The sequence below is a fragment of the Macaca nemestrina genome, chromosome 9 (assembly GCF_043159975.1).
Source record: "Macaca nemestrina isolate mMacNem1 chromosome 9, mMacNem.hap1, whole genome shotgun sequence".
Classification (NCBI taxonomy): Eukaryota; Metazoa; Chordata; class Mammalia; order Primates; family Cercopithecidae; genus Macaca; species Macaca nemestrina.
Window position 1 is genome coordinate 109,225,848 of NC_092133.1, and position 27,324 is coordinate 109,253,171.

Consider the following 27,324-nt stretch of genomic DNA (forward strand, 5'->3'; position numbering starts at 1 on the left):
GAATTATAACTTTCAGTCATGATCACTGGGTTTGAACCTCCTGTGCAGATATTTTGGAAATATATATTTTAGATGTGAGGAAGTTCTAATACAAATGAAGGCTCAAAGTAAAGATGCAAAATGCTGTCATAGACTTTGAAAATAGATTTGGATAAAAAACATTGCACCTACCAGAGGAATCAAGGAGAAATTTTTTCCCACAAATATTCAAGACATTATGTTACTTATCTCGTTTAGAACTTTAGAACCTTTCTTTTAGGGGAATGACAGTATCTTTTGGTGATTTGAGTCTAAAAGTTGAAACTAAGATTCATGCAGAAAAGTAAAGGAAAATTTTCGGAGAAGAAAGCAGTGGTTGAGAATCTGTTAGCAGTGTTCCCTTTTGTCTTTTCAGCCTGTTCACCAGGAACTTGGAGCTTTGCGCTGTGATTATTTTATTGGTTCAAAGGACAGAAATTGTCTTTAAAATGATGAATGGCTCTGATTAGGTGCGGCAGTTCGCACCTGTAATCCCAGCACTTAAGGAGGCTGAGGTGGAAAGATTGCTTGATGCCAGCAGTTTGAGGCCAGCTTGGGCAACATAGTGAGACCCCATCTCTATAAAAAGTAAAAAAAAAACTAGTCAAGTGTGATGGTGCATGCCTGTAGTCCTAGCTACTCGAGGCTGAGGCAGGAAGATCACTTGAGCTCAGGCGTTCAAGGCTACCACTACACCAGAGCCTAGGCAACAGAGCTGACTTTTTTTTTTAAAAAAAAAAAAAAAAAAAAAAAGGGTGCATTTTTTTTGCCAGCAGGAGATGGGGGGAGTGTGAGGGGTACTGCCTACCTGTACGGTGATATCAACCCAGATTTGCATCCTAGTCCCTTTGCTGGTTTTGTTTAACATCTTATTGTGAGTTTGGTGCTCCTGTTTGAGCCCAGAGTAAAGGACCAGGGCATCTCCATGATTGTGGGGAAGCTCTTAGTTCCCAGGACTAGAGCAAGTGGCACCAGTAAGTACAATTCTCAGATACGGTGGCCTTTGAAGCAGGTAAGCACAGCCTGTCTTTGGGCCTTAATATTAATGCCTATCTTGTTGATTTGTCATTATCATTTTAGTTTTGTAATTGGTTGATTGAGACAGAAAGGGAAAAATGGCAAAAAAGCATGTTATATATGCTTAGGATGGAATGTTTTTTTTTCCCATTCCTCATCTCAATTCCCAGTTTAATGCTAAATCTTTGAGTGTCCATATCCTTGAGGAGAGACTGTTCTGACTGTTCTTGGAAATCACTTGATGAGAAAACTGCTGAGAAGCAGATCAGATGCCAACATCAGAGGCCAGTTTAGGTTATCTGTTAACTACAAGCAGATCCAGATCCTAGTAGCACTGAGCATAGAACGTCACCAAGTTATGACCTCCTAAGTTGCTGGTTGAGCCTCATGAAGGGAGGATTTGCTGTGGGAGGGCGTACCCTTGCACCTGGGCTCTTGTGATCAGCCCAGCAATTCTTTTTCTGTTATTTTTTTAAGACAGGGTTGGATTACGGGCGCATGCCACCACGCCCAGCTATTTTTTTTTTCTTTCAATTTTTAGTGGAGACAGGGTTTCACCATGTTGGCCAGACTGGTTTTGAGCTCCTGACCTCAAGTGATCTGCCTGCCTCAGCCTCCCAAAATGTTGGGATCACAGGTGTGAGCCACCACACCCAGCCTCGGCCCAGCAATTCTTCCTGAAGCTGTCCGTCATCCTTTGCTTCAATGAAAATGTTGTTTTTTGGCTCATTCTGCCTGTTTTAAGGACCTTGGAAAAATGACAGTCTCACATTGACCAAAACGTTGCATTTGCTCGTGAGTTTTAAGGACTTCTTACACTTAGTCTTGCGTCCTTGTGGTCAAGGATGTAGGTCTCTGCTTATAAGCCCCATCTCATGTTCTCATCACTGTTGACATCATGGCTTTAGCTGAAGTGTCTCTTTCTGTTATTAGTTACTCATAAATGTCATTTATTAACAGGAGGAAGGTTCTTCTTCTGAGAATTATTTCTGATGAGGTATTTGTATGTGTGTAGTTTAAGTCAGGGGATTGTCTGTAATCCAACACAGTGTAAAATAGTTTTTGGAGGTTGGCATAGTTTCATTTCACCCTGTCCAATTTGTTCAGAGAAGCCTAGAATTTGTACACATTAGTAAAAGAAAGAAAAAGAAAATCTGCCTGATGTAAAAATTAGTAGCTTTTAACAATTGTATCTATGATATGAAAAGGAGAGATTTGTTGCAAAAAAAGACCCTCTATTATAAAGTATTTGAGTATGTCCTGTGTAGCCATATGGGTGTGTACATGATAGGTAAATGTAAAATATGATTCTTGCTTTTAAAGAACTTGCTTATTTGGGGAAGTACAGGATAAGATACATGATGTTTCCTAAGACAGGGGTTGTAGAAAGAGCTACTTATGACTTGAAAGTGTTTTTATTGGTAAGGTAAATAGATGCTTATATGTTTCTCAATAAATTAATCTAGCAGGATAAAAAATTCCAGGCCAGGCATGGTGGTTCATGCCTGTAATCCCAGCACTTCGGGAGGCTGAGGCAAGAGGATTGCTTGAGGCCAGGAGTTCAAATCCAGCCTGGATAACATAGCAAGATCCCATCTCTACGAAAAGTAAAATTAGCCAAATATGGTGGCAGGTGCCTATAGTCCCAGCTATTCAGGAGGCTGAGACGAGAGAATCACTTGATCCAGGAGGCTGAGGCTTCAGTGAACTGTGGCTGCATCAGTGCACTCCAGCCTGGGCATCAAGGAGACGATGTCTCTAAGAAAAATAAAACCAAAATTCCATATGTTGTCTGATCTACGATGACTATTTTTGTTTTTTCTACATTATCATAAAAAACAGTTATTCAGGGGAAGTCACTTTAAAAGTATCCTAGATGAGAACTGTGTGCTCCTTTTTGTTTTAAGGTTGTGTTTTCTCCCTTGTCCTTTCCCTGACTCCCTGCATACTTTGAGATGGCCTCTGCAGCCCCGGCTTTTGTGTGGCATGCTCTTCCTGTCTCTGATTCTCTGCTTCTCTCCATGCCTGGATTTGCTAGTCTAGAGATATAAGAAGTTTTGAAACCAATATCCTCTTGGATTTTATTAATCAAACATCTGCATGTCCAGAATTCACACAGCCCTCTGCCATGCCCTCCAGGATTGGGCTACTGGGAGGATATTTTTTTATCAATAAGTAGGCTAAATATTTATTTTTATCCCACTGGGTGGTTTCACAGGCATCAGCAAAATACAAAATTGCATTATTCACCAGAGCATGAGCTACTTTCTGTGTTATCCATGTGGCAAGGTCTTTAGAAATATTTGTGTGGGCCTTTGCCACGTTAAATGGCTGTATCCCAAGGCTTCATTTGTGGTGGTCTAGTCTTCTGTAGGACGATAGTAAGGACGAAATGAATTGGTGTCTTCCAATAGTCAGATGTGGCACACAGGGCTCAGGGCTGGCACCAGTCATCTGCCTGTTCTTCGAGGTTTGCCTGGAGCTTGTTTGCCAGCTTCTCCAGGGGTGTCCGCAGCTCTTAGTTTGCTTTTCCATTTGTCAGTCCAAATGCCCCTGGGGCGTGGATAGAGTGTCATCCCATTTGGCTCCTCATGGGGGCATGTATAAAGAAGAGAGACTTCGTTTGTACACACAGCAGTCAGGACCCCTGCTGGAGCTGGAGAATCGAGGTGCTTTTCGGACCAATCCTGAGGCCCTGTCCTTGGAACTGAAACAACAGGCTGAGGTGACTGAAGTGCATTAAGGAGGAGGCTTTCGCCTGCTGCCCTGGCTGTTTTCTTCCATTAGAAAACATCTTATGAATGGAGCATTTGGAAAAACAGATAGTGTTAGAAAAAGAAAAAGAATTTCCACTCTGACTTTGAGACCAATCTCTGTAATTGTTTTGGTAGGGTAAGGATAGGCTTTCTTGAAACACTAGCCTTTAGCTGAGGTATTCACAGACAGCACCTGCCTCTGCATATGGAGATCATAACCCCACACCAAAGGACTGTCTTCTGGTAATTACCAAATTCCCATCTTTCCACTTTCAGTTGTGTGACTGGAAATAGTGTCCCCCTTCTGATATGAGTCATAGCATGAAACATGCACTGCAAAATGCACTTGCATTTTGCTTGAATATTTTGCAAAGAGATTCAATTGAATTGAGAGGCAGCAAGTATTTGATGTAATGGTTACACTTGATCACACAAAACACTTCACAGTGCCATGGCTGGTCTTCATAGCAGTCAGCTCTTGACTTCGCTTCCTCCCTGCCCCCCACAAGAATGTTAGCTGTTGCTGTGGCTTCAGGAGCATTTAAATGTCTTAAAAGCTTATAAATAATATAAAAGGCTGACTGTGTCAGTAGTGCAGTAGTCCGTGCATAATGCCAAATTGGTGGTGATGTTTGCATGACATGCTGACTTGAATAAGTTGTTTTCAAGTTGTCTCATTAAGGTTTGAACTGGGGATGGGACAGAGACAGCCTTTATCACACACTTCTTTTTAATTTTTGTCTTACTTTTTTTTAGCTAAAGGCAAAAAGAATGCACATGCTTAGTTTAATGTGATTAGAAAATGAGTTGTTCCCTAGTGAGCTTGACCCACCAGTATGTGATGGTTTTGCAGCAGCCTTAGCAGCTGGGTTTTTCTCATCTCACAGAAACCCCCCCCACAGAAATACATTATTATTCTATAAGACAATACGACTAAATTATCATGTACTGAGAAAAGCATTAGGTTAACAAATTAGGAAAACTATGTCTTAGATGTACAACCAGCTTTATTCCCTGTTCTCTGGTGGGCAGGCCTATACAAACCTACTCTCAAAGTCTGAGGAAGCTGAGATGCCAAAGAAAGAGGCTCACAATTCCAGTTTCTCATAAAGAAATGTTTAGGTTAAGGTGAGGTGGCCTAGGTTGGTAATCCCAGCACTTTGGGAGGCCAAGGCTGGAGGATCACTTGAGGCCAGGAGTTTGAGACCAGCCAGGGCAGCATAGCAAGACCTCATCTCTATTAAAAAACAAAAATAAAACAAAACAAAAAAACTAGATGGGCATGGTGACATACACATGTGGTCCCAGCTACTTGAGGGGCTGAGGTGGGAGGATTGCTTGAGCCTGGGAAGTCGAGGCTGCAGTGAGGTATGATGGCCCCACAACACTCTAGCCTGGGTCATAGAGCGAGACGCCATCTCAAGAAAAGAGAGAAACATTTAATTGGGACTTAGGAACAGAAGCCATGCCTGTGTCTCCGCACTACCCCCAGACCCAGGGCTGATACGCTGTGGGGAAAGGGTGACTCTGAAGGGATGTGTAGGACAATTAAAGTACTATGATGTCAAGTTTGTTTGACCTCTGGGCAGTGCCAGCTCTTGCAGTAGATAAACGGGAAATCTTAGAGGCCTTCCCAGAACTGGGGTTAATCGGAAGTCAGCATGGTGGATTAATATCCAAGATGGAGTTGCTTTGGCCACTGCACCTCTCTGTCTTATAAGCACAGAGTGTCAAGATAATTGTTATTTTGACCCAAATCATCAGCACAGCAACCAATTCCATTTATTAGGTAATTATGTACCAAGTATGAGACTATTTTTTTTTATTACATTTAATACTTACAACAACTCAGTTGAGGGTATTATCCCTATTTTGCAGCTGAATGGATGGACTTAATGGGAGATAAGCAGCTTCCCTGAGACACATGAACAATGTGTGGAAGTGACGCGTGTGAATCTGGTTCTGTCTGTTGGCAAAACCTGAACTGATCTCTATGCCTCCCACTCCTAATATACAGTGCAAGAGAGTATAAATAAGAAATATTCTTATGTCCTCTGGGCGTGGTGGCTCACGCCTATAATCCCAGCACTTTGGGAGGGTGAGGCGGGCAGATCGCTTGAGGTCAGGAGTTCTAAACCAGCCTGGCCAACATGGCAAAAACCCGTCTCTACTAAAAATACAAAAACTAGCTGAGCGTGGTGGTGTGTGCCTGTAATCCCAGCTACTCAGGAGGCCGAGGCAGGAGAATCTCTTGAACCCAGGAGGCGGAGGTTGCAGTGAGCCAAGATGGTGCCATTACACTGCAGCCTGAGCAACAGAGTGAGACTCCATCTCAGAAATAAAGTAAAATAAAAATAAACATTATGTCACTACCAAGAATAATCCAAATTAACATTAAAATGCTTTAACATTTATAAAAATTAGTTCAGAGAAGAAATAAGGCTCCATGCCCCTAACTCCTCACTCCTCTCCTGTAAATGTAAACATGTGAATTGTGCCTTCTGTGTAGCTTTCCTGTACTCTCTAATCTTAGGGTGTGTGTGTGCGTGTGTGTGTGTGTATGTGTGTGTGTGTGAGAGAGAGAGGTTGAAAGAGAAAGAGGATGTAACTGTAATGTTGGTACTACAAGTGTGTAGCTTTCTAGAAATGGAATTTCTTCATCATTTTATTTTAAAAATAATCATTCTTTTCTGCTTTTGCTTGAAATGTCCTATTTTCCATAGATTAATATATGTTTGACTTTTTTGAATTATATATACTGTTTTATTTGTTTTTTCTCTTTTTCTGTTTTCAATCCCAAGCTGTTTTTAATTCTAAAAAGGTACTTTCATATTGTTTTTTGTTTTCATAATTTTTGTGAATTTTCTGCTTTTATTTTCCAAGCTTATGACTTTGACTCATTTTGCCAAAGCGGACCCATCCCATGAAAACCACAAATTCTGTTAATTTTTAAATCGAGACTCTGTGTGTGTGTGTGTGTGTGTGTGTGTGTACGTGTGTACTTTTTTCAGAGGGGGTCTCATTCGGTCGCCGAGGTTGGAGTGCAGCGGTGCCATCTCGGCTTATTGCAACCTTCACCTCTTGGGCTCAAGGGATCCTCCCACCTCAGCCTCCTGAGTAGCTGGGACCACAGGCACACACCACCACGTCTGGCTAACTTTTTGTATTTTTAGTAGAGATGGGATTTCACCATGTTGCCCAGGCTGGTCTGAAACTCCTGAATTCAAGTGTTCTGCCCTCCTGCCTCTCAAAGTGCTGAGATTACAGGTGTGGGCCCCACTGCGCCTGGCCTTATATATTATTTTAGGAGGGGATTGACATCTTTCAAGTAGTTACTTCTAACTATCCAAGAAATACATATATCCAGCAATACATATTAAATGCTGTTCCATTTGTCTTCTTTTTTGTCACTTTTTAAAGTTCTCTATGCGTCATATAAGTTCTATATGTTTGCTAAGTATTTCCCAGGGATTTAAACTTTACATTGCTATTTTCAGTTTTTTCTTATTGTGTCTTTTAAACTGGTTATAGTTTATATATAGTTTATTATTTTATTATATATTTTTTATAAACTTCATTTTTGTAACCTTCAAAACTAAGAATCCTCTTAGTTGTATATTAATTCAAGTTATTTTCTTGGGTTTTCCGGGTATACAGTTTTATTGTGTGCAAATAATAACGTTGCCCCCTTTCTGTATTTGTAGCAAACATTTATTTCTCTGTTTAATTGCACTGGCTAGCATTTCCAGAGTAATGTGAAATAATCATGGTGTTAGGAAGCATCTAACTACATGCTAGACTTCATCGTAATGATTTTTGGTGTCAGGACATCAAGGTCTACCATAAGAACATGTGACTGCTATATTTATAATTTTGGAAACAGATAAAGGGAGAATAAAAGCAAAAGTATATGAGGTGAAGTAAGAGAATAGGACTAGAATTTGGAATGTACATAATGGACAAATCTAGTGGGAGGAAGTTGAAGTCAGTCCCCAGGTTGATGGGTTATGCTGCATGCCATTAGTATTTAACAGCCAGTTGTGTGTCCGGTCTGACAGGTGCTACAAAGATAAGGAAGATAACATCCACTGTGAAGGGCCTGTGGCCCAGGGGCACTCTGCGTGTTGATGAGTACAAATGAGGGGCACATCCTTACTGATTAGTGCAATGGAAGCCCGAATGTTGTGTCCTGAGTTACAGTGTCATAGGATTTTATTAGAAGGCACCATCACCTACCTCTACTGCTGCAGTTCCTGCACCTAGAATGGCCCTTGGCGTGGAGTAGGTGCTGAAGTCTGTCTTCATGAATGAATGAAGCTGCTTCACTGTTCCTTGTGGTTCTTGGCCAGTGTTGTGGAGGAGGTGAGCCAGGTTTTTGCTGGTTGAGAGAGTGGGAGCAGAGGGGGATGCTGCTACTTGAAGAGTTTGCTACAGGGGGTCTGATTCCAGAGTTCAGGGCAAATCTGTTCTATCTGAGGTGTGGAGTGCTTACAGAGGAGCGAGGGGTGAGAGGGGAAGATGTGGAGGTGACTGAGAACAAAGCTTCCTTTCCTTTTTCTTTTTTTGAGACAAAGTCTTGCTCTGTCGCTCAGGCTGGAGTGCAGTGGCACGATCTGGCTCACTGCAACTTGCAACCTCCGCCTCCCGGGCTCAAGTGATTCTTGTGCCTCAGTAGCGCTACTACTCGGTGGTAGTAGTAGTAGCCTCCCGAGTAGCTGGGATTACAGGCGCACGCCACCACATCCAGCTAATTTTGGTATTTTTAGTAGAGACAGGGTTTCGCCGTGTTGGACAGGCTGATCTTGAACTCCTGACCTCAAGTGATCTGCCCGCCTCACCCTCCCAAAGTGCTGGGATTACAGGTGTGAGCCACCACACCTGGCCAAGAGCAGAGCTTTCTAAGTGATGCAGCATGGAGGGGTTCCAGTGGCTGAGATGTGGATTGTAGCCCTTGATGGCTGGCTGACCTAGACACCTCCTCCCACATTTTCTACTTTTTCCATGATGTTCTGGACAGGAAAGAGGCTTGTCACGGTGGTAACCCCCACGTTCATTCCTGCACTCCCTCTCTGCTCCATGGCTACCTGGGTTTAGGTCTCCTTGGTTAGGAAACTGTCGTGTGACCATGCCCAGCTACAAGGGGAGCCTGGACCAGTGAGGACAAGAGTTTTACTTTTCCAGCCACCGTAGGCAAAGAAAGGCAGGGAGAGAGGGCCTTAGGAGTGGATGCTGAGTCAGCCAATTGCAGTGTCTGCCCCAGAACCATCCTATAAAAGCCATTTTCAAACTTTATTCATTGTATGTGAACATGTTTCAACATCTTTCACAAGTGGCTTTTAAATCGTTGTTAGTCATGGAAGCTTTGATTAGATGAACTCTTCTGAGGGAACCTGGCACGATGGGCATACCACGACACCAGCTCTCAGAGACTCAGATGGAGGGAGCTGGGCTGGGTGTCGTGGAAGCCCCTTGAAGCTCAGTGAAGAGGTTATTGGCAAAGAGTAGTTGAAAATGAAAACTTTTCATTTTTAGTTGAGATAAGATGGCAGTAAAAGTTACCACTATGAGGATTTGATTTTGCATTTAGCGATCCATTTTTGCTTTTCTTTTTTTAAAGTAGGAGAATATGTTTTGAACATTTAGAGATGGCCTCTTTATTGAAATACAAAACCTTGCCTGATTTGGGCTGGTGCTTAGATCCCTCAAGAAAAATTTCCACATGGGAAACGAATTGCCACGTTAGTCTTCTCCAGAGATGCTGTCTGTCTCTAGAGTGGCTGTCTGCAGCCACTGCCACTCCAGTTGCCTTAGAATCGTGACTGGAATGATATTCCTAATTCCTAAAGCTAAAGGGAAAAGAAAAAAAAGCCAAAACAGCAAACCAGTCAGAAAACGAACGTTAGATTTTTACATTGATTTCCAATGTACAAATTTCTGTTCTTTATAATCTTAGCAGAAGCCGGTGTCTCAGCAGAAGCAGAAGCAAGTATCTTTAATTGAAGATATTTGGTTTCCGTGGTAAGCAGGGTTTCCAGAAAACCACATATGAGAGCAGGAACCAATGCTGCTTTCTCTGCCTTCTAATCCCCGCAGTGAAGGACTGAGGAGCAGACACTCTAGTCAGAGTGTCTGGCCTGGGCATGGCTGAAAGATTATTCTCCAGCTGTCTGGAGGGAGATACGGCTCCCTTTTAGTAAAAATGTCACCAAAATTTATCTGTGTTTTATGTTATTTCCAATTGATTCATTAGTAGAAGTAAATAAATTCCTGTTTCTCAGGGGAGATTCCTGGAAACCTAGAAACTTAACACAGAAAGGAAATTGGGTATGTACATAGCTACTCTTTTGAGCGTCTTTCATAATTTTTTATCTTTTAAAAAAGAGTGAAATCAGTGAAGTCGACAATTTTCATTACAGATGCTTGTGATTATTTCTACCTGATACGAAACTGGCTACAAGTTTGGGCTACTTATGGACATATTTACAAAAGTACTTAGAATCTTAAATTTGAGACATTTGATTTCCATAGCATTAATAAGTAAGTTATGTTACTATTTTAAAATAGTATTAAGAAATTATTATTATATTTAGAGATGAGATCTTACTCTCTTGCCCAGGTTGAGTGCAGCTGGGTGATCATGGCTCACTATAAACTTGAGCTCCTGGGCTCAGACAATCCTCCTGCCTCAGCCTGCCAGGTAGTGGTGACTCTAGGTTTCTGCTGCCATGCCCGGCTAATTTTTTTTTTTTTTCTTTAAAATTTCGTAGAAACAGAATCTTGCTTTTTTGGCCAGGCTGTTCCTGAACTCCTGGCCTCAAGTGATCCTCCTGCTGAGATTACAGGTATGAGTCACCGTTCCTAGTTAAGAAATTATTTTTGATAGTAGAATTATTGTTTAGTGGTTTCTGTGTTGCCTAATTATTTTCTTTTTTTCTTTTCCTTTTTTTTTTTTTTTTTTTTTTTTGAGACGGAGTCTCGCTCTGTCGCCTAGGCTGGAGTGCAGTGGCGTAATCTCGGCTCACTGCAAGCTCCGCCTCCCGGGTTCACGCCATTCTCCTGCCTCGGCCTCCTGAGTAGCTGGGACTACAGGCGCTGCCACCACGCCTGGCTAATTTTTGTACTTTTTTAGTAGAGGTGGGATTTCACCGTGTTAGCCAGGATGGTCTCGATCTCCTGACCTCGTGATCCACCCACCTTGGCCTACCAAAGTGCTGGGATTACAGGCATGAGCCACCGTGCCCAGCTGTTTCTTAAATTATTTTCTAAGAATTACTGCACCATTTCCTTTACATAGTATGGAGTGTAGTGGCATGATCATGGCTCAGGGCTCACTGCAGCATTGAACTCCTGAAATTAGTTGTAATCCCAAAATGCTGGGATTACAGGCGTGAGCTGCTGTGCCCAGCTAAAATTTTTTAAGCAATAGAAGGCCTGTCTGCATTGCCGAGTCTTCCTTGGGTGATGGTTCATCTGAGGATTGCCAGGAATGCCTGAAGCGCTGGGGAGGGAGGCTTAGGTTCTTGTCCTAGCCTTTCCTCCAATAGTCGACACCCCAGAGTGTGTGTATTCGTTTCTTTCTTCCCTTTCTTCTCCCTCTTTCTCTCTCTCTCCTTCCCCCCCCCCCTTTCACTCTCTTTCCCTCCCTCCCTTTCCTTCCTTTTACTTCCTTTCTTTTCTTTCTTTTGTGGATACAGGGTCTTGCTCTGTCATCCAAGCTGGAGTGCAGTGGCATGATCATAGTACACTGCATCCTCCAACTCTCGGGCTCTAGAGATCCTCTTGTCTCAGCCTCCAAATATCTGGGACTACAGGCTCATGCTACCAAGCCTGGCTAATTTTTAACATTTTTTGTAGAGACGAGATCTTGCTTTGTTGCCCAAGCTGGTCTCAAACTCCTGACCTCAAGTGATCCTCCTGCCTTGTCCTGCCAAAGCACTGAGATTATAGGTGTGAGCCACCACAACCAGCCTTGTTTTTATTTGTAAAACGATGAGGTTGGTTGCTAGGTTATTGCTGTTGATTTTTCTGGAGTCAGGCCAGAGACTGGGTTCTGGGGAGGACCATAGGGTCCACGGGGTGTTGGAGGATGCAGAGGGTCCTAGGTGCCCGAGCTCCTGGGTGTGCACCCACTTCCTGCAGTCCACTGAAGCTCTTCGGGTCCCCTGCGATTGTGATGACCATCTGGAGAAAAGGTTTCTCATCTTCCCTCTTATCAGACAGGACACTCAGATGAATCCGTTTTTATTTAAAATTTTGGCATTTTGCTTATCTTGGATTTTTATGCAGCAGTTTCTTTGTTCAATTATCACATTAAACTATTTCTCTTGACTACTGAGATTTTGGTCCTCCTTTAAATTTTGTGTCAGAGGCAAGTGCCTGTAACTCACCCCTGTTCCAGCCCTTGTAAACACTGTGATTCCTTGTAGTTTGTCATTAAAAATAGATATCAAAGCCAAGTAATTTGGAAGTTTAATCAAGAGATTCCAGTGATGCGCTGGTAAGCGATGCCTGTTTATGCTCACTTAGTTGCTGGGCAATAGCAGTTGTAAAAACCTGACAAAAACAGCTGGAAGGCAGACCTCAAAGCTGCTGCCAGTCTCTCCCCTTGGGGACAAAAGAAGCCTTTCGGTTTTTTAATCTTGGAAAGTAAATCATAAATGACCAAATATTGGATTAACTTACAAAAAGTTTTTTTTATTTTTGAGATAGTAAATGTAGTATCCTTACTGTTGAATTCCTCTTCATGGTGGCTGTGTATTAAAACTTGGATTTTGCATGGAAAATATTTCAAGATTTGCATGGATAATGGCTAACGTACTGTCTGGCTTGTTACATTTTAACTATAAAATTAAGTTGTGCTGTTTATTGTTATTTCTACGGGACACCATGGAGAGCCATGTGTCCAGGGGGAGATAGGCGGTGAGGAGCATGGTGACTGATCTAGTTGGCACAGCTGAGATTTTTGCTGCTCCAGCAGTCATCTGGATTGGCTTGGAACTGGCTGTTTGTTGCTTCTTTCACAGGCTCAGAGTGTCTGGAGATCTTTTTAACTAGCCGAGACATGCTGTTACTCTGAGCAATTCTCCAGGCAGTCATGAGTGCAAAGGGAGTCTGTGCCAGGTGCCCAGCACTGCTATATATGGCAGAGAAGGGTGGCAGGGGAGGACCCACCATGCCCTTATCTGGGGGCTGCAGCCAGGCGTGATTGTGGGGGCAGTCACACAGCTTCCATGTGCTCCCAGACCAACCCTGTTTTTCCTCTCCCTCCTCCAAACTTGGCATTGATTCTAGACAGCCGATGTGCAGGTTCAATCTTCATATGAAATGGAACAGTGACTTCAAGTTCAGATGCCCATCACCGGCAGTGCTGTATGTACAATCTGTCAAGGCTAGTTAGGATGTCTTTGTGGCTCGAGAAAGTAGAGTTTTAGATACGGGAGAGTTTGGCTACTTGTGTTTGTGACTCTGTGCTCTCTGTTAATTGGCATGGGATTTTTGGACCTGAAATTTAGTGTAGATTTCAATTTATTTGGAAAGATAAGTGTGAGATTGAGGTGTGGTCTTCTGTGTGACAGGTGCTGATTTATGTTGGAGTCTTATTAGGATAGATGCATCCCACATTCAGTTATATGTTTCTTAGGTGAATCAAAGAAGCTGATCTGAAGGTGTACCACCACCTTCTTTCCCAAGATGACAAAGCTGTGTTGGGTCGTTGGTTGGGAGCAGTGCGAGTAAGAAGATGAACACTGTTGACAAGTTGTGTGTCTAGTTCTTTAGGAAACCACTCATCCGGTGTTGAAGACGGCAGCAGAAGAGTACCGTGGCCTAGCATGGAGCTCTGCCATGCCTTTGGTTTTTTCTGTGAACATGTTTTCTGGAACCTAGAGATTTTCTGGTTTGGGGAAGGATACAATGGAAAAATAATAATGAGAAGATGATGATAAGATTTAATTGAATATTTGCTAAGTCCAGTGCATACTATTAGGCCTTCAACATATGAATTTATAATCCAGTGAATTAGATATTATGTTCCTTTCATACGAAAGGACATTGAGGCTTGGCAGTATTAATAAATGGCCGACTGGTACTTGGCACCCAAGACCGTGTGACTGCGAAGCTCCTGCTTTCAGCGAAGGAGCGTGTGGTAGGAATGTAGGTTCACAGTTTCAGATGTTGTAGCCTGCTGTGCCTTGTTGGTGATTGTAAATTCTTCACTGTCAACATGGAGAGGCCTGCCTGCATCGTTTCCCTTCTTCTTTTGAAAAATTAGTTTTTACAGATAATTGCAAGCAATGCAAAATTAAGGAATGCAATCTCTTCTTGACGCTTTACTCCCTAGTAGTGACTGGTATTAAAAAGCCTCCACACAGTACAGAATGTGGGTAGATCAACCCAGGATTGGTTGGTTGGGATGTGGTGCATTAGATCATCTATGAGATTCTCTGTTTTTTAGGTCAGAGTAATCGCCATTCATCTTATGATGCAGTTCTGCTTCTAGGACATTTAATGAACACGGAAACTGAAAAGTAAAGAACTTGGCCTGTAGGGTCTGTGAGACGGAGACCACCTATGGGAGCCATGTTGTGTAGAGGCCATCCAGCCAAGGACTGCAAACCTGGAGATCTGTTGTGGCAGTGGATTGGATTAATCCCTATTAATCAGTCTGTTAATCTGTTGATCTCTCTCTGAACAATCTGTTTTGTTGAATTATTGCATTATAGTATTTATTGTGACTACTGAGATTTTGGTCCCCCCTTGGCATTTAGTGTCAGAGGCAAGTGCCTCTGATCTCACCCCAGTTCTGGCCCTTGTAAACTCTATGATTGTTTGTAGTTTGTCTTTAAAAATAGTTATCAAAGGCAAGTAATTTGGAGGTTTAATTGAGTGGAGGAAACTTGGAAGAACCAAGATTCCTCACTCTGTACATGAGTAGCATGCAGATATCATGTGAATTTTCATCCACCCAAGGTCGTTCTGGGGAGATTGAGACAAAAGAAGTACAAACACCTTGAAAACTAAATAGGCAGTTCCTGTGCGAGGCAATGGGATGGGATTGTCTATTGCTTCTAAGTATTGTCACTGAACTTACTTGTTATGAATTTACCTTATTGTTATATTGTACGTTTTAAGAAATTTTGAAGTATTTTATGTTCTAATGCTTGCAAAATCTGGAGTCATCCTGTGAGTTTACAAAAACCAGTAATGGTCTTTTTGAAGTATTTTATCAACTTTTGTTCATTTTTCTGTGTTGTATGTGCTTCATTAACTTCTGTTAAACTATAAGAGATTTCTCAGTAGTGTCTACTGAATCCATACACGATGAGGGACAATATGATCCCAGGATCTTCTGCTCCACGGAAGCGGGTATCACAGTGGCACCGACCAGCATGGGAAGAGTTTTTGTGCCGACAGCAGGGCATTCTGTTTGTTCTGTGGTCCATTTGTAGATGGCTGCACTCCTCTGCACAGGGACTGTCGCTTCTGCGTGTATTGGGGTCTTAAAAACCCCACACAAATGAGAATTAGATATTCCCTTTCTTCCTTACCCAGAATTTTTTTATAAATAAAAATAGGCCGGGTGCAGTGGCTCATGCCTGTAATCCCAGCACTTTGGGAGGCTGAGGCAGGAGGATTACTTGAGCTCAGGAGTTCAAGACCAGCCTGGGCAACATAGTGAGACTCTACCACTACAAGAAATAAAAGAACTTAGCCAGATGTGGTGGTGCATGCCTGTAGTCCCAGCTCCTAGGGAGGCTGAGGTGGGAGGATTACTTGAGCCCAGGAAGTTGAAGCTGTAGTCGGTTGCGATCGCACCACTGCACTCCAGCTTGGCCAACAGAGTCTCTCTCTCTCTCTCTCTCTCTCTCTCTCTCTCTCTCTCTCTCTCTCGGGGCGGGGGGAATTGGCTTATGGAAACACAGCAGTTGACTTTTCCATAGGCAATTTGTAGGTTTGGCATTTTACTGCCTTTAGAGATGTAGTATTGAGTATAGTCTGTTAGCCTGTTGGTCTGCTCACCCACAAATAGGTCAGTTCCAATAAGCTATAATATTTGTTTTAGGGGGAAAAAGTCTAGTGTAAACAAATTCTTTGCTTTTGTACTTCTGTTAAAAGTTGAACTCGAGTTAGTTGAGACACCAACATTACCTGCCTACCGTATTGTTGATATAGATAGTTTTGTGTTAAGTAGACTTTAGTCGAGCTTCACATTAAAAAAAATTTAACCACTGTTTACCCTACTGGGTATAATTAGTAGGCTTTATCAATTTTCTTATCCTGTGAAGTCTAGATCTCAAAAGATATATGTCAATTTTTTGTTGTTCAGAATGAACATTCTGTCTGAATCAGTAGGAAAAGAGGGGAGGGAACGTGATTTGTTCTTCACATGATATAGAAGAGGCTGCTGAGGGAGGCCTTTGGAAGCCTCAGAACAGCTTGGTGTGAAAGTTGGACTGCCCTTGGAGCTGACAGGTAGGAGGAGTGGGAGTGGGAGATGGGGGCGGGAGTCAGAAGAACAGCTCAGCACCAAACATGCTTTTTACAGTCCTGTCACTCACTGATGCTAGAAAACTGCATTTTGTTGGAACGGGCACAGTAATTGTCAAGGAAGTTGTCTTGTGCTACTGCCACGGATTCAAAAGATTCTTGGGTCATGAAAGAGGTGGCATCAGAAGGATACGTTTGTTGACAGGGAGACCAGATGCACTGATCCATTTTTTTATCCTTTTGCCTTCAGAGCATCCTTATCTCCTTGAATTCACTGCTGTCTCAGAACCCAGGAGAGCTCTGGGAGCCCTCTCCTGCAGCTCAGCTCCCAGGGGGCTTTCCCAGCAGGCCTGCCGCCTCTGCTGGAACCCCGGGGAGGCAGCCAGCTGCAATGGGATTGCCTCTTTTTCCTCTTGAAGTGGTTTCAGGTTTCCTCCCTTTCTCCTCTTGGGGTGGGGGCCGGAGGCTCTCACCAGCTGTCGCCTTTGTGTTTTTCTTTCTCTCCAGCTCAAGTCAGCTGACACCTTTCCTCTCTTCCCTTCCCTTCTCCCTGAACTTGCACGGAGTCGCTGGCGGGTCAGTGTGTAGGAGGGTGAACCCTAGCAGCTGTCCTTGCCTGCCAACTTTGGTTCTGCTCTCCTCCTGACTTATCCTTTCCCCATTTCTTTGACAGAGATAGGGAATATTTTCCAGCAAGCTTAAGAAAACATTCCATGTGGTATGTACAGAGAGATCCTTTATGTGTAGCATCTTGCATAGGATTTAAGAGTACAGTGCATGGGGTGTTTTCTGTCCCCTGCTCCCACTTTATTGAATATCATACTGAACTCAGTAGTTTAGGGTGCATTCCTAAGTTTAGGGAAAACTGTGGGGATCTTCTGATTCATTCTAGAACATTCCGAAGCACCACTGAGGTTGCACAAGGTGGTTGATGGCAATAGGACTGTGATACTTGTAGGGCAAGAGGAGGGGATATCACAGGACCTCCGGGACAGAGGGAAGCACTGAGGCCTTCTGCAGCTCTGCAACAAAGTTCCTGTGATTCCCTGCACTCCCTTCTCTCCCAGTACTCCTGGGATTTCAGCATTTTAATTAATATAAATCAGGTGGATGCTTATCTTGCTAGATTCCTCAGTAATACTTGATATGGTTGATCCCTTCCTCATTTGTTGAACAGCTCTCTGGTTCAGTCATTCTTTAACGTAAACTTTTTATTTTAAAATAACTTTAGATTTATCAAAAACTGCAAAGATAGTACAGAGAGTGTACCCCTCACTCATCCTCTTTGCTAACATCACTGTGATGCATTTGTCAAAATGAACCAACGTTGACTTTAACTAAACTTCAGACTTTATTTGCTATTCACCAGTTTTTCAATTAGTGTCCTCTTTTTATTCTAGGATCCAGTCCAGAGGGCTAATTGCACTTAGTTGTCAACTTCATTTTATGTAATAAAAACTTTACCTACATTTCAGTAGTCGGTAATTTTGTTTGAGGTGATCCCTTAAACAAAAGAAAGAAAGTGAGTTACTTCTTGCCAGCTGAAGTGTTACTTTACATCCATTTGTAAATTTTTGTTCAGATATATCAATCATTACTGTTTACTGAGCACTCCCATTTGTACTTGTTCTGGTTTTATGTTTTATGCTACAGTGTGCTCTAAACATTTTACTTATAAAATTAGCAGTACTTTGTCTGAAGTGGCAATTGGCTTCCTCTCTTTGACCCCTTCTACCCCATTATTTTGAGACAGGGTCTTACTCTGTCACCCATCCTTGCCCTGACCTCTTCTGCCCCCTGTTTTTGAGACAGGGTCTCACTCTGTCACCCAGGCTGGACTGCAGTGCAGGGGTGCGAACACATCTCACTCACTGCAGCCTGGACCTTCTGGGCTGAGGCGATCCTCTCACTGCAGCCTCTCCGGTAGCTGGAGCCACAGATGAGTGCCACTGTGCCTGGTTAATTTTTAAATTGTGTAGAGATGGGGTCTCCCTGTGTTGCCAGACTTTTCTTCCATGTTAATGAGGTATTTTAATGAGGTAAAGTGATGTGATGTGGTGCTTATTAAAAATGGGATTCTGGACCATCCTGGCTAACATGGTGAAACCCTGTCTCTACTAAAAATACAAAAAACTAGCCGGGCGTGGTGGCGGGCGCCTGTAGTCCCAGCTACTGGGAGGCTGAGGCAGGTGAATGGCGTGAACCCGGGAGGTGGAGCTTGCAGTGAGCCGAGATCGCGCCACTGCACTCCAGCCTGGGTGACAGAGTGAGACTCTGTCTCCAAAAAAAAAAAAAAAAAAAAAAGAGGATTCTGAGGCCATGTGAGGTGGCTCACACCTGTAATCCCAGCACTTTGTGGGGACCTGTAGACAGGATCCCTTGAGGCCAGGAGTTCCAGACCAGCCTGGGCAATATAGTGAGACATCATCTCTAAAATAAAATAAAAACAAAAATGGGATTCTTTCTGTCTGACTAAATGGATCTAATATCAGCTTTCCCAGGACTAGTGGTACTTATTAAAGCCTGATCATTCCCTTCAGCTATCTTATTAGAAGTGTTTTCCTTAAAATCATACATGCATGTATCATTCTAGATGGTTAGTCTAGAATATGTGTGTTTGTGTTTGATGGTGGGGCAAGACTGGGAGAAGAGGAGGTTGTATTTCTTCGTAGGTTAAAATTGGCTTTAAAGACAGAGAAAGAGTAGAGTAGAAAATATTCGAGGGCATTGCCTGTAGTAAGACCCATATCCTGTATGAGGCAGTCCAGAGTCTCAGCTTTTTCAGCAAGATGCCCCCATCTGCTGTTGCCTTCTTCCTCCTGGGCCTTTGCCTAATGGGTCCTTTGCTCTGGGTGTTCCGTCTCAATGCCAGTTCTGAGAACCACCCGAGGACCCAGGCGTCCCTAGCATGGTGTGCTGTGTTCTTGTGTTCCTACTTTCCTAGATGTTTTCATGCTGGTTTGCTGTGTGTCTTAGTTCATTTGTGTTGCTTTAAGAAAATACCTGAAGTTGGGTGATTTATAAAACAACAGATTTATTTCTCACGATTCTGAAGGCTGGGAAGTCCAAACTAGGTGCTGGTGTCTGGTGTGGGCCTGGATTCTGCTGCTAGTTTGGTGCCTTGCAGCTAAACCCTCACGTGGTGGGGGGCAGAGGGCCCTTTTCCAAAGCTAATCTCCTTTAAAGGCCCCTCCTCTCTCTACTGTTGCATTGGGGATTAAGTGTCAGCATGAATTGTGGAGGGGACACAAATGTTCAAACCAGAGCACTGTGGTTTGGCCTCCCCCAAATAGAATGTTTGTTGTGAGAGGGGGTAGGATTTTCACCTCTGTGGTGAAATCTGCTCCATAATGTGGGGCAAACGTCTTTCTCAGTCCTTGATGGGGCTGAGGTAACCGCACAACTTCACCTGTCCTTTAAGGCAAAATGTAGCCAAGCACCTGAGCGGAGATTGTGGCTTCCGACTGTTGTTAGTGCAGAAGTGGGAAATCCTCCTTGCCTGACTACATAGTCACAGAATAACCTGTGGCTCCTGTTAAAAAGTGAAAGGCACATTGTACGCACGAGATACCTTTGACCTCACCCAACTGTTTGCTCAGCCACCTGAATAAACACCCTGGGTTCTTGGGACCAGTTCAGTACTGCAGACCCCTGCTTCTCTCCGTCCCCCTCTCTCCCCTTCACCCCTTTCTCATTTCTGTTTCTGTAACTATATCTTCTTGTTCTCAATTGGGATTGTGGAGCATCTCAACAGTAAAAGGGGCGGGAGAAATGAGATTGTTGCCTCTGACCTTTTAGGATGTCTAAAGGAACCTATTTTGGCTGGGCATGGTGGCTCATGCCTGTAATTCCAGCACTTTGGGAGGCAGAGGTGGGCAGATCACTTGAGGTCAGGAGTTCGAGACCAGCCTGGCCAACGTGGTGAAACCCTATTTCTACTAAAAATATAAATATTAGCTGGACGTGGCCGCGCATGCCTGTAATCCCAGCTACTTGGGAGGCTGAGGCAGGAGAACTGCTTGAACCTGGGAGGTGGGGGTTGCAGTGAGCCCAGATTGCACCACTGCACTCCAGCCAGGGGAGTAGAGCGAGACTCTTTCTCAATAAATGAATGAATGGATGAATAAATGAATGAATGAATAAATAAAGTAACCTATTTCCAGTATTTTGAAATAACTCTTCTGTATAGTTAGTTGTCACTTCCTTTATGAACACAGACAGTAGTGCCGATTCAAGCGATCTATTTTTGTCTCATTTATAGCTTTGTCTGCTGATGAAAAAAATTTTTTAGCTGGTTGTGGTGGCATGTATCTGTGTTCCCGCTATTCAGGAGGCTGAGGTGGGAGGATCACTGGAGTGCAGGAGTTTGAGGCTGCAGTGAGCCGTGATCATGCCACTGCACTCCAACCTGGGCGACAGAGCAAGACCCTATCTCCAGAACAACAACAACAACAACAACAACAAAAACCAAATTCGGTGTGGTGTCTCATGCCTGTAATCCCAACAATTTGAGAGTCTGAGGCAGAAGGATGGATGACTTGAGCCCAGGAGTTTGAGACCAGCCTGGGCAACAGAGCGAGACTCTTTTTTATTACTCCAAGAAAAGTGTCATTATGCAATTGGAGCATATACCACATATATAAAAAATATTTCTGTTAAAAATGGGATTATACTACAGCACATATACAGCATTGCTGAAATGATTACAGACAAAGTGTACTTATTGATATCTGCCACTTACTTTAAAAGGAATAAAAAATAAGGGAGACTAATTGTTTCAATTTTTTTTCCTTTTATACTGCAGAGGGTCTGATGAGAATCTTCTCAAATGAATCATTGCGTATATCTACTTTATTTTCTTACGGGAAAATTTGGAAGCCCATTTGGGTTGGTTAGCCCATTTTGATATTTATTGCTGATGAAGTCAGGGAGATGGAATGCTTAATATAAGCCAGATTTTAGGGCTGGCAGCATGTCTGTTGTGTTATAACAGATCATTCAAGGAGTGGGGACGGAACTTTGAATGTGGCTAGTTGTTTTGGGGTTCAGTGTCAGATTGAGTCAGAATTTCAATTTGCAACTAGTGAGAAGTCCTGTAATCGTTATTGCATGTTCCATAATATCATATGAAACTATCATAACTTTATTCCTTTAATGAAAAGAATATTTTCTCAAATTTTCTGCTGTAAATAACTAGTGCTGTAGCATCTCTAAAGCTCTATTCTTGTGTATGGAAGCTATGAGTAGCTTAGAGCAAAAGAAATGTGTACAACCTATGTTTTATTGTTTACAAATTGCCCTAAAAAAAGATAATTTATCTCTCGTGAATACTGGGTTATCTACTTATTATTTTCTCTTGTCCATTTGGATATACTCAAAAAGTGCTACATCATCATTGCCTTAATTTCCTTTAGCACCAGGGAATTTTACTGTTTTCTCACATGTTTACATCCTTTTCTTAGAATTTCCTATTACCTTATCCATTTTGCTTTTGGGTTCCCCCCCCCCCCCAATAAGCCCTTTGTAATAGTAACTTTAAGTGCAGGACACATTGAAAATATATTTTCTGTATTTTGTCTGCTGTTTAACTTTTTAAAATGGTGTATACCATACTTTGTACAGAAATGTTAAACTTTCTGGCTTTTGGGTATTAGCATCTAGTGTCTTGCGTAAGAATTGCAAAATAGTCTCTTTTTATATCTAATAGTTTAAAATTAAAGAAAGCAAGCATTTAGAATCTAATCTTGAATTCATATGGGATTTTGTATTTGGTAGGGTAGTGACCTGGTTTCTTCCCCACACACCTCCAATAGGAAAGCCAGTTGCTTCAACACAGCATGTGAAGTTTTTTCTTTTCTGTTTTGTTTTAAAAATGGCCCATCTATTTCTTACATGTGTAATCTTCAGTGATGGGAATTTGACCGATTTTCAAGTGCAGAAGTATGTCACTCACTTGCCTTTTTAAAGTACTGTGTTGACATAATATGAGTTTACTTTTTGGTGGTTGGGTAATACTGATAAGGCATTATGGTAAAAGATTTTTAAAGGATTTTTTTTTGAACCCGAGAAATAAGTTTTAACATTCTAAATAATAAATTAGGAGATTAGGAAACTTTAAAACCATATGGCTTGCTTATATACTCTTTACACTTTTTTTCCTGAATAAGTGATTGTTAAGTATGGGGTTAATTTTGTCAATGGAAAATAAGTATAAAACAGCTTTGTTTCTTTCTATGACTGCTTATAGTAAAACAAAAAAACAGCTTTGATTTTACTTTTGCAGAAGCATAATTTACTCTCTTGTGAATTGGCGTTAGCTTTATATTAGGAATTTTGAGAAAGATGGTTTATATTAATTTTGAGTCTGCTTTCCAGAACAAATATTTACCTGATAAGAACTCCAACCATGGCGGGGTGCAGTGGCTCACGCCCATAATTGCAGCACTTTGGGAGGCCAAGGCGAGTGAATCACCTAAGGTCAGGAGTTCGAGACCAGCCTGGCCAACATGGTGAAACCCGACAGATCTCAAACCCCGTCCCTACTAAAAGTACAAAAATTACCTGGGTGTGGTGGCACACGCCTGTAATCCCAGCTGCTTGGGAGGCTGAGGCAGGAGAATTGCTTGAACCCAGGAGGAGTTTATGGTGAACCGAGATGGTACCACTGCACTTCAACCTGGATGACAGAGTGAGACTCAATCTCAAAATGAACAAAACTCTAATCACGTTTGTCACTAGTTGTTTTTTTTTTTAAGCTGAATAATTTTTCTTTTTAATCACAACACAGAATTATGTTTATATTAGAATCTTAGACAAATGTTAGTGAATTAAATTTTTATTTTACTTTAAATTTTGTCTTAAAACATCTTTGGAAGAGTGATGGTAAGGAATTTTCCACACATTCTAATAGTCACTGTCAATGATACTGGGGAAATTCTACTTCCATTTGCAATCAGGAAATGACTAGTTAATCATGACTTGGTTAGTCATGCTTTTGTGCATGGTGATTAATGGTGTTAACTTTGAACTTTGGGATAAAGTCTAAGTAGAGGCAGGCAAATATTTCATTGTAGTAGTGAGACTTTTATGTTTTCCATTGATAGAGGTGAACTTCCTGTTGCCTTGTCTCAGACCCCTTTATTGTAGTATCAGCTCATTTCCTGTAGAGGGCAGAAGAGAGAGGGAGCTCAAAGAGAGGGTGGGAGGTGAGGAAGAGACACTAGACTGGGGTCTTCGTAGAGGAGCTCCTTCGTGGGTCCCTTGTCTGCCTGGTGCTGATGGCTGTCTGTCTCTCACGTTGCTATTTGTAGTGGCCTTCCAGTATGTTCCTCACACTAGGTGTAAGTATTGCTGGGGGAGGTATGGGTTTATCAGGGGCAGTTTTTCGTTTATCTGAAGGCTTGGCTTTCGTATTGTGAAGACAGATATTATGGTGTAATGTAAAGTTTACATGAATTTTAACTCAGTATTTACCTATTTGTCACCAATTAATCAATTACTAATTATTTATTATTGATTGATTGATTGTCATGCTCTGTCCTCCAGGCTGGAGTACAGTGGTATGATCATAGCTCACTGTAGGCCCAAACTCCTGGGTTCAAGCAATCCTCCTGTCTCAGCCTCCCAAATAGCTGGAACTACAGGCACATGCCACCATGCCCGGCTAATTAAAAGAAATTTTTTTTGTAGAAATGGAGCCTTGCTGTGTTGCTCAGCTGATCTCACACTCCTGGCCTCAAGCTGTCCTCCCACTATGCCATTATAAGTGTCAGCCATTGTGCCTGGCCTGTATGTATTTAAAAAATAAAATCAAGATACCCCACAAAATACTTCAAAGACATTTTGTATGGGTGGGGGTGGACAAAGGGGTTAGTGCAGTTTACTTCAGGCCTCCTACCCTAGAGTGTCTCCATTTTACTACTTTTGCATATACTTGAGAAGATAATGTGACCTGCATTGTCGTGCTTAGCTGTACTTTTGTTAACCTGACTGTCTTGTAGTTTAACGTTTTCAGAAGATTGCACATCTTTTATTCCTTACCTTTCAATAAGCCTTCTCAGGTTGAAAGAGTGCATATCTTAATGATGGTATGTAATGTTTTCATTGAATAGCCCTTTGGCAGCTGGCCTTTTATAGTTAGAGACAGGGAAAACACCCTGCTGTCATATATTTTTCAAGAAAAGATTAATAGTTGTGATTCATTCTGCAAATAGCTATTCTTTTTGAGAGTTAGTCTTGCAAAATTTCTTCCCTTCCTTTTGTTGTTATCCTGTCAATTCTGAAAAACTGAGAAAAATGAGCCTTGGGATTATTTCTCATTATACTTGTCTCACTGAATTTAGTGGGCTTACTTCTTCACTCTTGTAAATATTTGCAGATTCATTAAAGCATTTGCCTTTCCTGTGATTTAAATTAAAAATAAAGATTTTGGTAAGCTGTGTATGGCATGATGAAAAACTAGGAGACTATGGAACAAGGAGTTAGGAGATGGATTTGAATGTTGGATTTTGCTATTCAACTACTATTTGATTGTGACAAAAATTACTTTTTGATTTTTGAATTTCCAACTTTTCTCAGTTGTTGATGACCTCTAGAGTCTTTGCAATCTCTTAAAGTTCTGTGATTTTGATGGCAAATAAGTACTTTTATTATTTTATGACCTCAAGAGTATGGTCACTTTATGAGGAACCTTAATTTTATAGGACATGTAGCTATAGGTTTTTGTGTTGCTTTCAGACAAACTTGGAACAATAGTTCAGGTAATGTGATAATCACTACAAATTTGTCTAGTCAGCACTAGAGCAGCAAGTGTAACTTTTACAGCTGTCCATGTCAGTGGATTGTGTATGGACTAATAAGACTTGAAAAGACTAAGAGGGAACGAACAACTCTCCAAATGAGTTAGTTGGTTGAAGTCTGTGGAGGGTCTCATACCAGAATACATTTTCTTTGCATACATTTTCTGCCATGCATGTTGAAACTCAGGCCTGCTCTATAGAAGAACTCCTAAAAGATGATGTCTTAATTTTATATTTTGACGTTTTTTCTGATTTGGAAGATCATTATAAAGGTGAGAGAAAACAGCATAAAGAAATTGCTCAAAGCATATTCAACAGATGCTTATAATGATGACTTAAGTATACACAAATATCTTTATCATACGGAAACCCTGCCCGTAGAAATTTGTAACTGTGAAATTCTTAAGTTTGGGGCACAAAGTTGTGTACTTAAACTAACAGAGCTATGTAACTGGGCAAATTGTGGGCTGGTTTAAGAATTTCACAAGAGAAATGAATAGTTGTGGTTCTTTCCTTGTGTGTATACGCTCATTAAGGCTGCTGGAATCCTCACAGCATCTACTCGCTTTGCAGGGTCTAATGGAGTACGTTTTTTAAATTTAAATTTTTATTAATTTCAATTTTATTTTATTTTGGAGACAGAGTCACCTTGGCTGAGTGCAGTGGTGCAGTCATAGCTCACTGCAACCTTGTACTCCTGTGCCCAAGTGAGCCTCCCATCTCAGCCTATCTGGTGTAGGTAGGACTACAGGCATGCACCATCACACTTGGCTAATTTTTAAATTTTTTTGTAGAGATGATGGCTTGCGGTATTGGCCAGGCTAGTCTCGAACTCCTGGGCTCAAGCCATCCTCCCTCCTGGGCCTCCCAAAGTGTTGGGATTACAGGCCTGAGCTCCTGGCCATGGAGTATATTTTGAATACTGCCTTTGGCTTCATCTTGTTTTTTAAAAATTGATTTCCCCTGCTTTCTATATTATTGTTAAAAAGTAGTCCTGCATTATGTAAATTTATAGCTGTACAGTGCAGTATAAAGTTGGTGAAAACTTTTCAGTCTGCAAACTCATTAATTTCCAGGTCTGGTTAATTTATCCTTTAGGAAAAAAAAAATTGGATTTTGGAGAGAGAGAGTTGAGATTTGTATATGGGTTGCTTTTGTATCCCATCCACTTCTTTTTATATGTTGTTGGAATTAATTGGTGATATATTGTTGCTGATTTTTGTACCTTAGTTCATGAGGGAGAAGATATATACATATTTATCTGATTTTGGTATCAGGTTTATTCTGGCCTTTATAAAATATTGTAGGTCAGGATATAGCCCTGAGACAGTATTTTATTTTATTGAGTATTTTAAGAAACACTAAAATTCTTAATGAATTGCTCTTTAGCTCTGGTTCAGGCTATAAAACCTGTTAAAATTCTCCAAAGCACATGTTGAAAGCCCCTGATTTCTAGGGGAGGGAGGTGACGCTGGATGTGTTTTTATCGGAAGGAAGGATCTTTCCTTCTCTCTCCAATCCATTTAAATTTAATCTCTCCCTGGGGATGGATCACAGATGGATACACAACAGCCAGGAGTGAAGTACAAGGAACTCCTTGGACCGCGGTCAGATTACTTTTCCGGCTCCTCCAGGAGACTGCTCGCTGCATAATAAAGTTAATTTGTGTGTGTAACTTCCTTAGTGGAGTTTTAATTAAATGGAAACTTTTGGGGCCCTTACTTGTCAGGTTCGTTTATTATAGGAGACCCTTGTATATTAAATCAAGTTCTATTATTTATAGATGTTTAGCTTCCATTTTACATGTAGAATCCTTCAAATTCTTACAACAATCCTTTTTTATAGCATCATATCTTATCTTTTTTTTTTTTTTTTTTTTTTTTTGGAGACAGAATCTCGCCCTGTTGTCCTGGCTGGAGTGCAGTGGCGTGATGTCAGCTCACTGCAGCCTCCGCCTACTGGGTTCAAGTGATTCTCTTGCCTTCGCCTCCCGAGTAGCTGGGATTACAGGCACCCGCCACTATGCCTCGCTAATTTTTTATTTTTAGTAGAGACTGGGTTTCACCATGTGGGCCAGGCTGCTTTTGAACTCCTGACCTCAAGTGATCCGCCCACCTCAATCTCCCAAAGTGCTAGGATTATAGGCGTGAGCCACCACGCCCGGCCCGTAGCGTCATATCTTTAAAAGTGTAGGCTGCATTCAGCATTTTAAGGATTTATATTCATAGTCACGCACCGCTTAAGGAGGA

The 27,324-nt window shown here is 41.9% G+C and overlaps 1 protein-coding gene across 25 annotated transcripts in view; it reads left to right on the plus strand.

Moving 5' to 3' along the window:
* Nucleotides 1-27,324, plus strand: part of LOC105495968 (par-3 family cell polarity regulator) — a 719,051-nt gene that overhangs the window by 63,004 nt on the left and 628,723 nt on the right. Inside the window, exon 1 of one of the 25 annotated variants that reach the window (XM_071070226.1) lies at nucleotides 12,922-13,160. The exons of the other annotated variants lie outside the window; for them this stretch is intronic. Within the exon in view, the coding sequence (XP_070926327.1) occupies nucleotides 13,140-13,160 (21 nt within the window). The 5' untranslated portion in view covers nucleotides 12,922-13,139. Of the gene's footprint in view, nucleotides 1-12,921; nucleotides 13,161-27,324 lie in introns of those variants that run through there. 25 annotated transcript variants of the gene reach the window in all.